The 16,189-nt window shown below is 31.9% G+C and overlaps 1 protein-coding gene across 1 annotated transcript; it reads left to right on the top strand.

Moving 5' to 3' along the window:
* The first annotated feature begins 5,782 nt into the window (after window positions 1-5,782).
* LOC146919259 (Myosin heavy chain-related protein) lies at window positions 5,783-10,997 on the top strand. The gene is made up of 8 exons (XM_085712545.1): window positions 5,783-6,176; window positions 6,640-6,840; window positions 6,931-7,053; window positions 7,185-7,228; window positions 7,345-7,453; window positions 7,695-9,938; window positions 10,098-10,235; window positions 10,441-10,997. The coding sequence occupies exons 1-8, from the start codon at window positions 6,099-6,101 to the stop codon at window positions 10,690-10,692; spliced, it is 3,189 nt and encodes a 1,062-aa protein (XP_085568671.1). The 5' UTR covers window positions 5,783-6,098; the 3' UTR covers window positions 10,693-10,997.
* The last annotated feature ends 5,192 nt before the right edge of the window (window positions 10,998-16,189 follow it).

The raw sequence follows: 16,189 nt of genomic DNA, 5'->3' as shown, positions 1-16,189 counted from the left end.
ATGTAAATGCGACTATAAAGTGATTTTTATTATTTTGTAATATTTTAATAAATATTTTTAGGATACCACTTTGTAATATTTAGTAAAAATGTCTAATGTTATAAGCGAAACATTATAAGATATGCCCATGTCCAACACATGATAAGTGGATATTTGTTCGTTTCCTCTAAAATTGCTACTAGGGACTCCCCAATCCAATATCATATATACAATTGAAGAGGGAGAACTTAGTGTGCTGCGCTTTAATTTTCTGTAAATTAACTTGGAAAATCTAGGCCAATAGCAATTTAGTTGAAATAGTGTTTAGGTTCCATTCTTTTACTTGAGTTCAGTATCATTATTGTCATTATTTTTAAATTCATAAATGTTTTGCTCAACATTCAGATTAGGAGGTTACAACTTGAATTTACAATAGTTTCAATAGTCGATGCTTAGATCAATTCTTGAGGTGCAAGGAAAGGATCCCAAAAATAGTCAAATGATTCCTGAATAACCGAACCTTGGTTCATGATAAAATCAAAGTTTCACATGTACTAAGAGAATTTGGATCTGCACAATTCTTCTGACAGCAAAGAATTTGCTTTAAAACTTGCTAGCTAGCAGCTAGTATTACTAGTAACATTTTGTGATTTTATTCAAGAGTTATTGTGAATATACCTTCCGTGACATGATGTATAATGAATGGGCATCATGAGAGTCAAAAGAAAAAAGAGCAGATTGATTTTAATTTAGGTGGAGAAATTTAATTATGAGGTATTACTATTAACACGAAATAATTGATTTTTTTATAATAAAATTTCAAGGTCTTTGTCTTTGTCAAAATTAGTTGATATGTCCAATTAGTTCCTACATAGTAATGCAGTTTGGTGGAAATCACAAAACCAAAAAGGTTTCCTTTCCTTTTTAATTTGATGATGGAGCAAATGTGTTGAGTTGAGAGTTAAGATGTTAACCAGTGAACCGATATTATCATTTTAGAGTACTTTCAAAACTATATTATTATTATTAAGTGTAAAAAATATATTATCATTGATTTATTTGATTAAGCAATTGAGATCAAATGATTAATAAGTTTCGGAGGAATTGTTTAAAAGAAACATAGTTCAATTCCAAGATGAAACAATTTTTATTGAACTTTATTTGCCTCTCGACCGATTTCCGCATTACTAGAGCCCCTCATTTCTGAAAACCATAGAGTTAAAAAAAAAATTATTATTATTATTATTATTTCCCTTTTATTTTCCTCTTTAGTGGGCTCTTATAAGTACATCTTATGGTTTCATTCCCTAAAATGTTGGTTATTTCTACACTCAATTTTAAAATGATTTTTCTTTATTTCTACTAACTCAATTATTTATAATCCTCTAACCAACCCTTCATTCTCCTTAAAAAAAAAAAAAAAAAAAACCCTTCATTTGTTGTCAATTATAATTATAATTGGATTTTATATATTATGACTAAATTTGCAATCATAATTAACAAATCGGATTAAGGTTCACTCTCTTTGAAAAAAATGTAATGGGGACCAACAATGGCAGCGATGGTGCTCTGGAAATTAACATCATTATGACTCTAGAATCAACATCGATCATTATGGTTCACACAATTTTTTGTCTCCATAATATTGACTTGTCTCCAACACCTAAGGCCCTTTTAATTGTTATGTGTCACCATCAATCTAATAATCTTAAGCACAATAACAGCAAAGCAGTAAAGTGCAGTTTTTTTGTCAATACAGTGATTCTATCGATCTCACTATAAATCCAAACATATCTCAGAAAACAGCTATGTGTATGTTTGGTATCACAACGATATATAGTTATGAAGAGAAAATAGCAAAAATAACACAAATAGTAGAAGAATTTTTCATTTTAACGAAAACTGATTTGAGTCTATATGAATACTACAAGTTTATGCCATTTGCCACATTGAAACAGTGTGGATTGTAGGTGACCTCATGTTGGTGTGTTGTTATTATGACTTAAGTCTATGAGATGAGCTTAACTCAAATTACTACGTATAAATAAATATTTAGATTTAGATGGGCTTCTTCACAAAAAAAAAAAATTTAGATGGGTTTATTTAAAGTTATTATCGACACAAATATTGTGAAACTGTTTGAAAGACCTCAAGAAAACAATCATCCATAAGCAGTTTTTAACTTATTTCTATAAATTATTAACAATAGCTTATGAAAACCGCTAATAGATTATGTGAAAACAATTTAACTTTATTTTATTTTTTAGTTATATAAATAACTTATACATAAACTAAGTATGAGAGCTTAAGTAAAACATCAAATTTTCTTTATCTACTCAAGTCAACGTGAAACTCATACCATATTATATATCAAAAATACAAATAAATTCTGTTATTGGTGAAACAAAAGCTGTGCTAAAAACTGGACACACATGGATTGTACTTTGTGAAGAAAAGACATACAGTCGAGGTCCCGAGTAACATGTGGTTTGATGGCTTCTATATTGTCTTGCTAATAAAGGATTTAATACTAAAAGGTAAATAGTGAGCTTTAATTAATTTTTACAAAATTTCAATAATTGATATTGATAAGTTGGCTTTAGGCAGTGACCACCAACAAAACAACCAAAGGCATGGGACTCATTTTCTGTTTTACACATGTAAAGATCAAAGATACCAATAAATGGATATAAGGGATGGTCCCCAATTCAATCAAATAGGTAGTTTTGGTTTGGCAGTTGAGTTGAGTTGAAGTTGAGATATTAAAAAGGTGAATTTGGTTCTGAATTGTGACTCAAGTACACGACATTGCCTCTGCCTTTACAATAAATATGTATATTAAAATTAAAATATATATGTAATGTAATGTAACAACAGATAGATATATAATGTTGTTGAGCATTGAGTTATCTTGTGGTATGGTGTCTAGTAGTGACTGCAGATGTACGTTTTGAAAATGGACATATGGACTAGAATAGTGAATTGAATGAACTACTTACTAGTAATACCTTGCACATCACATCACATTACATTACATTACCAGCTTTAAAGCTAAGTCAAATAAAAGCATAACGAAAGCAACTCCTACCTCACAACTCACCACCATACACTTCCTCTATAAGTCCTAAGCTTCACTTAATTAGACTCTCTGCGCACCCATTTCCTCTAAAAATAAGCAACATTTTGTCATTCAAGCTTTGACGCCAATTCTCTCTCCTTTTTTATTATCAGAATTCACAACTTTTTTCTTTGTTGAATGTTGAGTACGCATTAGGTATTGATTTTTTAGATTTTTTTTACAAGATTTGTTAGATATTTTACTTTATCTTTTGATACATTCGATTGGTAAATTTTGTTACACTTAAAACTTTTAGTTTAACGTTAAAAGTCACACATCAAATATTATATTAAAGTGAGATTACAAATGATGGACAATAATTAAACATTTGTAATCTCAGTCTCTAGACTAAGATTCATACCGGACCAATTACTATCAAGTCACGTTTCAAATAAATGTTTTTTAACGTTGGGTCAAACCATCAAACTAATATCTATATTCGAACGTTCATTCACCACATTACAAAATTCAGCTCCTTCCATTAGAGACAACCTTATTTAATCATATACCTCATTCAATTTGAGTGCAATTTCCCCCTTATCCTACAACGGAACTAAAAGAACAAAATGATTTACAAAATTTACATACATTAGTGGGTCCTGTTGATTCAAGGAATGATGATATCCATCTAAAGGAATCCAACAAAATGATGATATCATCATTGATAGAGTTATTATTAAATCATCTGCGTGATCTCAACGGATAATTGCTGCATTACTAGTGTAGTGTCCACTATAATATAGATCACGATCCTCTAAAACATGCATTACTCGATCTGCATCAAGAAAAAAAGGAGAGGAGAGAGAAAATGAAGATAGTAAAAAAATATGAAAAAGAGATAAAGATACATAATGAAGGTTCCAAAAGAAAAATAAAAGCATTTTTTTATTATCCATTATTTATTCTTTAAACTTTTAGTCAATAATGCATTCTACATTTTTTGTTAGTCAAAAGTTTAGATAGATTAGTTTAATCTTGGGACCAAAACTTGTACATAAGATATTACACCTAAATACTAGGCCTTAGCATCGATACCCTGAATTAAGTTTAGATCTTTGGGATTTTTTTTTTTTATTTTGTTTTGTTAACCTTCGGTTTTGATATGAAGAGGAATGATAATATGAAGTTCGGTTGTAACGTAAGTACAACGTGGTCAAGAATTACTCCACTCAAAAATCTAACATTTATGAGCTGAATAGAATAAACAATGGTTAACTTGAACCATTTTATTTTGCTGCTACTTTTTGGCTGATTGAAAATACATGTACGTACGTATGCACGAGTACCAAATTTTTTTTATAGTATAAATTGTGAATATGTTTGGAAGATTAAAATTTTTAAATAATTTTTTTTGTCAAGAAAACATTTTAAGAAATGTAACAATATTTGTGAGTTGAATTGAATAAATAATCGTTGACTTGAACCATCTTATTTTGTTGATACTTTTTGGCTTGATTGAAAATTTTCATTATATCTCTTTTATCGAAATGTATATCTTTCCTTTAGGATTGTATCGAAAAAATGCAGCAAATTTGACAACCCGTAACTTGGGCAAAACAAAATTTATTTTTTCCATAGATTACTTTACGTCTTGCATTCTTGGTTATTATTATTTTTAACTCGACACATCATCTTTCAAATTTAAAAAAATATTTTATACATGAATTTTAGTTGTTTGTATATTGTTAAAGTTGGGAAAATGTTAGTTGCAGAGATCGATTTTTTTTTTTAAGTTAAGTTTATCGATTTAAATTGACATCGAAGAGAATTTAATCCGACACCTTGAGAGGAGAACAATTTTTTTTTTGAAGAAGCTAAATAGCCCACCCAAATTGGCATCGGAGAGAATCGAACCTGAAACCTTTGCTGAGAGCACACTCCCAAGACCCAAAACAATACCACCATGCCAACCCAAGCGGGTTAGAGGAGCACAACATATACTACCATACCAACTCAAGTGGGGTGTAGAGATCAAATCCTTAAACTTCTTTAGTGTTAGTGTCTGATCGAATTTAGTTGTTTTTATATTGTTAAGGGGTGAAAAATGTTAGTAGCAGAGATCCATTTTTTTTTAGTAGTTAAATTTAACCAAATCAACCTAAATTGGATGCAGAGATTAAATTCATTCTGAACCTCCTTCTTAAACTTCTTTAGTGTCCCAATCTTTTAACCACTAAACTACACCTTATGAAATCCTTTCAAATTTAAGCATGAACTTAACTTACATATTCTACAACATGTTTTGATATACTTTTTAAAAACTCCACACAGTTGGATCAAATGCTTGTATAATTGTATTTTGTCATTTTTGTTTAAATTAAACCGTGATTTGATTGAAAACGCACGCTAAACCACCCTCATGCTTAACTATTTAATTGGTTTTAATCAAACAATTACATTTTTTGAAAAAAAAAAAAAAAAGAAGAAAGAAACCGACACCGAATGAATGAAATAATAATACTCATTTTTTATTTTTTGCGTTATATAACAAACAAGAAGAAGATACGTTATTGTCCAGTGATTATTCACCACCCATAAAAATACAAAACCGTGACATAAGATAAATAACATACACAACTTTTTCCCTTACCTAAAAAAGCAAATTTCACCAACTTATTAATTTAAACAAAGTTATTAATTTCCACTTCAATATATACTTTCACACGAGGCATGCAAGTACTTTTTATGTGTCATTGAAATAACGTTGTTGGAAACTGAGACAAAAACACAACATCAAACCTTAATATCTGAAACATAAGATCTCTTGTTTTCTTCTTAGTTTCCTAACTCCTTCTGTTCTTACACGTTACGTTACTTTGTTTTTGCTTCAGACCAACGAGTTGATCAACCACCGAGTTTAGTAATTTTTTTTTATCTACATTGAATTGTTGATAACTGGAACGGTTGTTTTTGGTGTTTTAGTTGGTGGAGTAGTTGTTTGGGAGAGATGAAAATGATTAATAGCTTACTTGAAACGTGAGTTTTGTGATGTGAAGTGAAGATGTTTCGTTCTTCAAAATGGAGGAGTGAGAAGAATAGGATTAAAGCTGTTTTTAAGCTTCAATTCAATGCTACTAAGGTAGGTTCATCTCAGAATTTTTGTATTCATTTTCTTTACTTTCATATTTCTCTGAATTTTTATTTTTTAATCATTTTAATTTCAATTGCATATTTCATTAAACACTGAGTTATATTGAAGAATGAATAATCTAATGTATTGGTTCTGTTAGGTTCTGAGGGTTTTCATAATCTTTTATGATCAAATTTGATCTGATTAGATTAGAAGAGAGTTGTAAATTAGTCATTAGTGCTACCTTTATTAATAATAATTTTTTTTCCTAGATTTCAGTTATAATATAAAGTGAAAAAAGTAACATTTCTTAACCTATCATATTTCAATTTTCTGGGAAATGAAAATGGATTTTGCAATAGTGTGAATTATGATTATCATATTTTGATTCTCAATGGTATTAGATTGGAAATTATTAAATTAACACAACAAGATGAGATGAGAAATTGTGTTTGGTGATGTAATATTTCAGGTGTTACAATCAGGGGTGGATGCATTGGTGTTGTCAATAGTTCCTGGTGACATTGGAAGACCAACAAAGAGATTAGAGAAAGCTACGGTTCAAGATGGAAATTGTCGGTGGGAGAATCCGGTATACGAAACAGTCAAGTATTATCAGGATCCGAAGACTGGAAAAATCAACGACAAAATATATAATTTTTTGCTCTCAACGGTATATAAAATTTTCTCTTTTCATAAGTACTAGTAATTGTTAATTTGTTAACTTTTGTCACTGTTATAAAATTTTTGGGTTTATATGCAGGGGTTATCAAAAGCTAGCGCAGTCGGGGATGTTTCTGTGAACTTTGCTGATTATGTAGATGCCACAAAGCCCTCTCATGTCTCTCTTCCCATCAGGAATTCTCATGGTGATGCTGTTTTGCATGTTAGTATTTTTTTTTTTGTTCCGATGTGAAGTTGCTTGAAATTTCAGGGAAACCTACTCAAAATTTTGAGTGAAGCATAAGTCAAAGCAATGTTGATTTGATTGAATTTGATTTTTTGATTAATAAACAGGTATCTATCCAGAGAATGCAAGAAAAAAATGATCAAATTCAAAGGTACTACAAAGGGAATTGGCATTATTATTTTTCCATTTCTGGTTATACAAGATTGGATTTATATGACTTGAGAGTTTTTTATGATGTGGTTTTATTGTTTTCAATAACATTTGCAGAGAGGAAGATGAATGTGAAGATAGAAAACTAAAATTCGATGATAAGAGCTCAAGGAACCAATTCAGCAACGGCGATACAGATGAAAGCACTAAAAGTTATTTTTCTGAAGTAAGCATTTCACTCATTCAGGCTAAAAATTCTTGTGACTTCTTACGGTGTATTGTTTTTTTGCACATTTTGAATTTTTCTGAAATTTTTGTTTGTATATATTCAACTGGCTTGTCCTTACTCAGTACGCAATCTATCTGTTTCTTTTGTTCTTTTGCACTTTTCTTTTGTTCTTCTGTGCCGAAAGTAAAAAACATGTGAAGATGAAAATGATTAAGTTTCCTGTTTCTCTGCTTAACAGGATGTCTCTTCCAAAGCAATAAACAACAGAACGTCTAGTGGGTCCGACGTTACATTGTCAAGTTCTGATGACAGCTCTGGAGTTGATACTCCCTGCGAAATTGGACTGAGAAAAACAAACATTCACCCCACCACAAACCAGTTTGTTCCAGTTATGGCTCGTGCCGCAGAATCTCCAAATGCTGCTGTTAATGCCTCGACACCGATGCATGATTTACATCAGAAATCACAATGGGATTCGTCATCTAGCTCAGAGCTCGGGTTAAGTATGGGTGATTCAACAAACGGTTCTCAAAATGCCCTTTCCAAGGAAAGTTCCCAAGAGGCATCCCCATTGGAGATTGAGAGACTCAAAGCTGAACTTGCTGCTTTGGCGAGGCACATGGATGTGTCGGACATGGAACTACAGACCCTCAGGAAGCAAATTGTAAAGGAAAGCAAAAGAGGGCAGGATCTCATGAAGGAAATCATTATCTTGAAAGATGAAAGGGATGCACTCAAGACAGAATGTGACAATATCAGGTCTTTCCACAAACGCATGGACGATGCCAAAGTGAGAAACAGGTCACAGTTGGAAAGCGGAGATCATCATGCCTTTGTCGAAGAAATCAGACAAGAATTGAATTATGAGAAAGACACGAATGCAAATCTCCGATTACAGTTAAAAAAGATGCAAGAATCAAATGCTGAATTGGTTCTTGCCGTGCAGGACCTCGAAGAAATGTTGGAGCAGAAAAATATGAATATGTCTAAAGATTCCAATAGACACGAACGCGATACAAATTCCCAAGAGTTAGAGATGAAACTCTCACAGTGTGAAACAAGTGATGATGAAGATCAAAAAGCATTGGATGATCTTGTCAAGGAGAAAAGTGACGCCAAAGAGACACACTTGCTTGAGAAAAAAATTATAGACTTGTATGGTGAAATTGAAATGTACAGGAGGGACAAAGAGGAGTTAGAGATGCAAATAGAGCAGATTGCCCTAGACTATGAGATATTAAAACAGGAAAACCACAAGCTTGTACATAAGCTAGAGCAAAGCCAACTGCAGGAACAGTTAAACATCCAATATGAGTGTTCATCTCCTCCTGCTGCTATGAATGACATTGAAACTCACATTGAGAATCTGGAAAAGGAACTCAAGGAGCAGTCAGAGGATTTCTCAAATTCTCTAGCTACCATTAAGGTACTAGAAACCCATATCAGAGGATTAGAGGAGGAAATGGAAAAACAAGTACATGGATTTGAAGCTGATATAGAAGCAATGGCACGTGAAAAAGTCGAGCAAGAGCAAAGAGCCATCCAAGCCGAGGAAGCATTGCGAAAGACCAGACTGAAAAATGCTAATACAGCTGAAAGGCTTCAAGAGGAATTCCAGAGACTCTCAATGCAAATGACTTCTACCTTTGATGAAAATGAGAAGGCTACCATGAGAGCATTGACCGAAGCAAGTGAACTGCGTCTACAGAAAAATCTAGTGGAAGGAATGCTACAAAAAGTCCAAGAAGAGCTTCAGTCAACTAAAGCCGATTACGAGGTAAAACTGAACGACCTTTGCAATCAAATAGATACAATGAAAGTTCAGATACAGCAGATGTTGGTGGAAATCGAAGACAAGTCCATGCAACTCGAAAATCAGAAGAAGCTTGGGGAACAAGTTAATAGGGATTTCTCTGAGGAGTTTGATATGCTAAAAGCTGAGAATGAAAAGCTTAAACTAGAGATTTCGCTCTTAAATGAACAAGTAGAAGGAAAAGAAATCTTAAGAACTGACTTGGAACTTATGAAGAAATCAATTGAGGAATCTGAAACATTGTTACATCAAGGAACTGTGGAAAGAGATGAACTTGTGAGCACAATTGCGTCATTGAAGAAGGAAGCGGAACATTCGCTTAACGAGCTAAGTAAAATGAGATATCTCAAGGAAGAAAAAGAAGAAGAGGCTAGACTATTGAAGTCAGAGTTGGAAGCTATTAGAGTTCAATGCAGTGATTTCAAAAAGTCACTTTTTGAGGATGAGGCTGAGAAAGAAAAACTAAGAAAGCAAATTTCCCAGCTAAAGAGTGAAATAAAGAAGAAAGGTGATGCATTAACCAGCATTGAGAAGAGATTCAGGGATAGTAACGGACGCAACCAACTTTCTGATGGATCTAAAACCATCCCAATCAACAAAAAAATTGCTTCCAGTCCTCAGCATTCAAAAGAAATGGCAAGTCTGAGAGAGAAAATAAAAATGCTTGAGGTAACTATTCTAGCATCAATGATATGAAGACATAGGTTGTTTTGTTTGAGAAAATTTATTGCTACCTGAATGCTGTTTTCTCTTGTAATATTTCACAGCATATACTATATATCCTTCATTTTCCCTTTTTATGTTAATATAAAGGATTGTTTATGGCAGGGCCTGATAAAGTCAAAGGAAACTGCATTGGAAACTTCAACAACTTCATCTATGAAGAAGGAAAAGGAACTCCAGAGCAGAATTATGGAGCTGGAGAACAAAGTGGAGGAATTTAATCGGAATGTTACTTTACATGAGGTAAACTCATACTGATGTACATCAACGCTAGAACTATTTGCAAACGCATTTTTGTTCCACGAAACCTGAATTACAAACTTAGTCTTGCTTGGAAATATCATCTAGATCAAACATTTGTTGTTGAAATGTGGATTGATAATGAAGCAATTGAATTACATATTTTCAATATATTGACATTAACATGCCCTTCAAATTGGTTGTTCAGGATAGAAGTATTAAAAGTTCAAATGAGATATCAGAAGAAGTAAGAAATGGATTGGAACACGCGGACAATAGTCTTAGTGGCGTAATGACCGAATTGTCGTCATTGAAGGAAAGAAACAAATCAATGGAAAGCGAGCTCAAAGAGATGCAAGAGAGATACACAGAAATGAGTCTCAAATTTGCCGAGGTAGAAGGTGAAAGACAAATTCTTGTTATGACCGTAAGAAACCTCAAGAGTGTCCATAAGGGCTGAGAGTTTTCTCCTCTTGATATATTGGAGCCTGCAGTGTATAGCTGTAGCAGGTGTACTTTGCAGCAGTGGAACACAATTTATAACGAATAAACTAATGTTTATAATGGTAAAACATGTTATTCTTCCTTCTTGATATTTGAAATGTTAACTAAATAGTTTTATTTTTATTTTTACGCAAAAGTGATTGTTTAGAGGATATATAGCAATGCAGAATTCAAAGAATTAAACATTTGTGTTTAGATGTATTCAAGAGATGCATAAAAGTTCTTAATAAGTTAGTACATCCAAATATCCAATACTTTGTTGGGTTAATACGTTTTTATCCCCTGTAATATAGGCGAGTTCCGGTTTTCCCCCTGTAAAAAAGATTCTTTTGATTCCAACCTTGTAATATAAAGATTCCGTCAAAAACCCCCCTGGTCGAATATTGGACCCCCCAGCTGATGATGTGGCGTGACGTGGCGCGCTGAGTCACCCTTTTCTGCTGACGTGGCGTGCTGACTGTATAATTAATTTTATTTTTTATTTTTTTTATAGGGTACACGTGGCATTTGTCATTTGTTTATGTCTTTACCCCCCTGTAATTTAGGCGAGTTCCAGTTTTTCCCCCTGTAAAAATTTAAAAAAAATAAAATAAAATCTGGAAAATTTTAAAAAATAATTATTTTTTTAAAAAAAATGCTGGAAAATTAATAAAAATTGAAAATAATGAAAAAAATACTGAAAAAATTTTTAAAAAGTAAAAATCTGGAAAAAAAAAATTTCGCATGACATGTGTGTATATACATACCACATCATTAAATCATTTTAATAATAAAAATTAAAAACTGAAAATCTTTTAAAAATAACAAAAAATCAGATTATTTTTTTAAAAAAATAAAAGATTGATTTTTTTTTTAAATTTTAAAAATAACAAAAAATCAGATTATTTTTTTCGAAAAATAAAATAAAAAAGCAGAAAAGACATTTAGATTTTTTTTCGAAATTTAAAAAATTGGAAAAAAGTTCGGATTTTTTTTGAAATTTAGAAGATATTTAAAAATACTGGAATTTAATTTTCAAAATAAAAAAAAGTTTAGATTTTTTTGCGAAATAAAAAAACTGGAAAATATTTAAAATTTTAAAAATCTGGATCAATAACTGGAATCTATTTGATAAAACATAAACCGTTGGATTTTAGACGTCTATTGTAAGTAATAGTGCACTATAACTACCCGATATTTTTTTCCTTTCTTCATCTTATTCTCTTATCACCTTCATCATATTCATCAATATTAATAAAAAAATACCCAGAAAAAATCATAACCCTGAAAAATTTCGTCAATATTCAAGATGTATGTTAATGGGGGGTTGCCTTAGGAAAACATGTTTTTTTTGCAATAATAAATAAATTACTGAAGAATAAAATTGGTTTTGAAATATGATTAGAGAAATGATTAGGTCTTTCGTATCATCTATTCATCACTTATTAGTAATCTGCACCTAAATCATATGATTGTTAATCGGTTTACGACAATTAAAAAAACAGCTCAGATCAATCCCTTAACTCAAAGCCCTTTTCTCTAATTATAATTCCCTAAAATCAATTATATTGGGTAAGAATCATAAAAGCATTACGTACAATTTATACTGAATAAACTATAATAACTTTCATGGTCATGAGCTAGAACAAAATCATTTATGACCCAATCATAAAGGAATTAGTTAGACATCATCAAAGGAATAAACAACATAAAAGAGAAAATAAACCGGAAGACTGAACAATTTTTTTATTTTTTTTATTTTCAATTTTTATTAATTTTCCAGAATTTTTTTTTAAAAAATAATTATTTTTTAAAATTTTCCAGATTTTATTTTTTATTTTTAAAATTTTTACAGGGGGAAAACTGGAACTCGCCTAAATTACAGGGGGTAAAGACATAAACAAATGACAAATGCCACGTGTACCCTATAAAAAAAATAAAAAATAAAATTAATTATACAGTCAGCACGCCACGCCAGCAGAAAAGGGTGACTCAACGCGCCACGTCACGCCACGTCATCAGCTGGGGGGTCCAATATTCGACCAGGGGGTTTTCGACGGAATCTTTATATTACAAGGTTGGAATCGAAAGAATCCTTTTTACAGGGGGGAAAACCGGAACTCGCCTATATTACAGGGGGGTAAAAACGTATTAACCCTACTTTGTTTAACATGTAAAAGCAGAATCCATTTGAAACATGTTGATAATTGCATAAGCCTTTGGTTTAACCAAGAAAGAAGAGAGAGTTGGAGAAAGCACACAAAAACTTGTCTAATGGTTCACCCACAACTTTTAGACTATATCTATTGTGCTGACATGGACACAATACTTAGAGCATCCACAATGGTAGTTCCCTAACAAGTAACAAGGACTCCTTAAATGAACCCCACGTGACACATCACTTATTTATAATTTTTTAATAAAAGTACCTATTAAGGACTCAATGACTCCAATGGCAATACACTAATAAGGACTCCAATGAAAAGAACTTAAATATGTCCCACTATCTTTACATCATTAAACAAAAATAATTTACCTATTACTCCTTTTTACAAGTGGGACCAAGTAGTACACATTTTATTACTCCTTTATGCAAGTTGGATCAAGTAGTACACATTTTATTACTTTTTTAAACGTGGGACCCGTTAGTTACCCAGGAGAGAGAGATAGTCCTTATATAGTTGTCCGTTCCTTAACGGGGACTCATTTTTTCTTCCTCCAATGGAGGGTCCTTAACGGGGAGTGGTCCTTGTTAAGTAAGGACCCCCCATTGGAGATGCTCTTAGATCGACACGTCATACCGATGATAATTTTGAAAGAATTAATTAATCACACACGTCATTGTCGTGCTGTATCATACACCAGGTACGTCTATGATCACAAGTGTTTGTGCTAAATAGTTCCCAATCCGCGATATAATTTCCCATTGTATCAATCATCAAGTACATATAGTCTTTGCATAAGCCTCCTCCATGAATGCATGGTCATCCAAAGATATGGGTTTTAACTTTTTTTGTGTGCTAATCCTTCGGTTCTCAGGGCAAGAGGATCCTAATAATTTAGAGTTTGATCGGTAGTTAAGTAAAGCGTTGGGTCACAAGGAGTTTGGGAGATCACCCACATTGGGTCAAGAGCAACAATACCAGTGAGTTAGTCATCAAACTTTAACCTAAAATCTTAAGGCATTAGGTTTATGGATCATTTCACTTATAAAGTGGTCAACCTCCACTTTTTTAAGCCATGTGACACTTCTAACTCACACTTGCTACACAACAAATTCTTTATGTTCCCCCTCAAGTGGAAGCTTTTCATCCACAGACACTTACTTGCACTTGTCATTGCACCACCGTTGCCGTTGCTAAACGGTACTCGTCGCTTAACCGCCATGGTCAAGAAGACTTTCGACACAAGGAACCGATCGAACCCTTGTCAAATCACAACTTTGATACTATTGCTGGGTCACATGGGGAGCTCGGAAGATACACATTTTGGGCCAAAAGCAACCATACAAGCGAGTTGAATACTATACTTTAACCTAAAATCTAAGGTGTTAAGTTTATGGATCCTCTCACTTATAAAGTATTCAACCTCCACTTTTAGAAGAAACATGAAACTTCTAACACACACATGCTACACAATATAAAATTTGATCAAGAATTGTTACACCTAAAAATTGAATTTGAATTCTCCTCAACTATTTGTCATAGGAAAAATCATTAAACAATCACTTGGTTGAATTTAAAAGTAAAACTAAATCTTTGGATTCTCCCCAACCATCTATGAACTTAATTTTTCATAACAATAATTAAAAATAAAACTAAATAAAACATAATTAATAGGTAGAATTATTTCAAACGGTGACAAAAAGACAAATTTTAAAAAGACATTAAGTCAATAGAATACTAGTTTTGTATTCTTGTAAAACCTGAGATACGATTGCTTGACGGTACGGCTACGACACGTTGTCAAACTCCAATGGTAGAAAAACTTTGACAAAATGGTGTTATCCGACTCTCTTAACATAATATCATTTCTCAATATCAAATCTTGTTTTGTGCATATTAAGATACAATTCAACAATATGTTATGAAAATTTGTTTATATTAAAAACAATGTTATGAATTATTGCTTCTGTGTTGACGGTTCTGATTTATTTGCAATTTTTTCCGCTGCCGTACATGAGTTTACTAAATTGTGCATGTGATGTGTATAGTTGGCACTTACGTAATTTTTTTGAGTTGATCTGTAAAACCTTTATAGGCTGATTTCAACATATTTTTTTGTTGTTTGTTTTTGTTTGACGTGAGTGTTTTGTTTTTCTTTCTTTCATTGAATCAGATTTTATATCCTCTAATATTTTTGTATCTTTTTATTAATTTTAATTTATTTAGACGTTGTAGTTGCAGATAGTTCATCGCGAGTAGAGATAGGAATAGGTTAAATTGAACTAGGTTTTACAAGATTTAAGTTTGGCATGTCAAAAAATTTAAGGCATAAATCTGATCTGCGGTCTGTCATATACTTACTTTTTATGTTTGAGTCTGACCTTCTAAAAGTCTGATTAGGCATACTAGCATGTTTAAAAACCTATTTCATATGTACAGTTTTAAATAAGTAATGTGATCTAAGGTTAAATAAACTAACGAGTTAATAGATAAATGATATTAAACTCTCTTTTGATAGGCCTAAAAGGTTTTTCTAATAGCATGTGGTTTGACCTTTTAAGCTAAACAGACTTCTAAAAAAACCTAAGCATTCCATATTTAAGAAAAGAACATGACCTAGCCTGTCGTAGGCTCTTGTAAGCCCATCTGGTCTATTCACATCCCTAATCGCGTGCTCTCCGTTTGTCTTTAGAAAAACAAACTAAAATAGTAATAATTTTATTTTGGGAGATGAATAAACATAGATTTTAATGTAAGGGAGAGAATTACTTTTGTCAAGTTTGTATAATTTTTTTGGAGATTAATAAATAATTAACAAAATTACTCTCGTGTCTTTTAACTTAATTCCAAATAATAATTTTGTCTTTTCATATCCTTCATTCAACTTGCGAGTTCCATCTCCTTCATTTCTTAATCGAATCTTACTTGTAAATTGCCCTCAAATCATCAAGGGGTAATGTAGGTATCCTAAAAATGGTTTTTTTTTCCTTACAATCAAATACTATTTTCATCTCAAAAACATTAAATTTCTTCATCTTCTTCATTTAACATGTGATCTCCATCTCATTCATTTTAGCATCGAATTTTATTTGTCACTATAAAGGTAAATCACTCTTAATTCACATAATTCATGTAGTACAATGAATTAACTTAGATACTTTTTTTTTTAGGAAACGATGAATTAACCTAGATATTATTTTAAGTGCGTCAATAAAATGGACCACCAAAAAATTTAGTGGAAGAAGTCTTCTTTGTTTTATTAAGGGTCTTTTGAAGTCTTATTATATTATTTATTAGTAATAATAATTC

Source organism: Medicago sativa, chromosome 5 (assembly GCF_051527215.1).
Source record: "Medicago sativa cultivar Bolivia chromosome 5, Bolivia_mono, whole genome shotgun sequence".
Classification (NCBI taxonomy): Eukaryota; Viridiplantae; Streptophyta; class Magnoliopsida; order Fabales; family Fabaceae; genus Medicago; species Medicago sativa.
This window is presented reverse-complemented; position numbering and strand designations above follow the sequence as displayed.

What these genes read in the sequence shown, in the direction of transcription:
- LOC146919259 (XM_085712545.1), top strand. Translation starts at nt 6,099, where the DNA reads ATGTTTCGTTCTTCAAAATGGAGGAGTGAGAAGAATAGGATTAAAGCT. An exon ending in AAAAATGATCAAATTCAAAG is followed by an intron (nt 7,229 to 7,344) that starts GTACTACAAAGG and finishes TAACATTTGCAG; the next exon opens with AGAGGAAGATGAATGTGAAG. An exon ending in AGAAAATAAAAATGCTTGAG is followed by an intron (nt 9,939 to 10,097) that starts GTAACTATTCTA and finishes TGTTTATGGCAG; the next exon opens with GGCCTGATAAAGTCAAAGGA.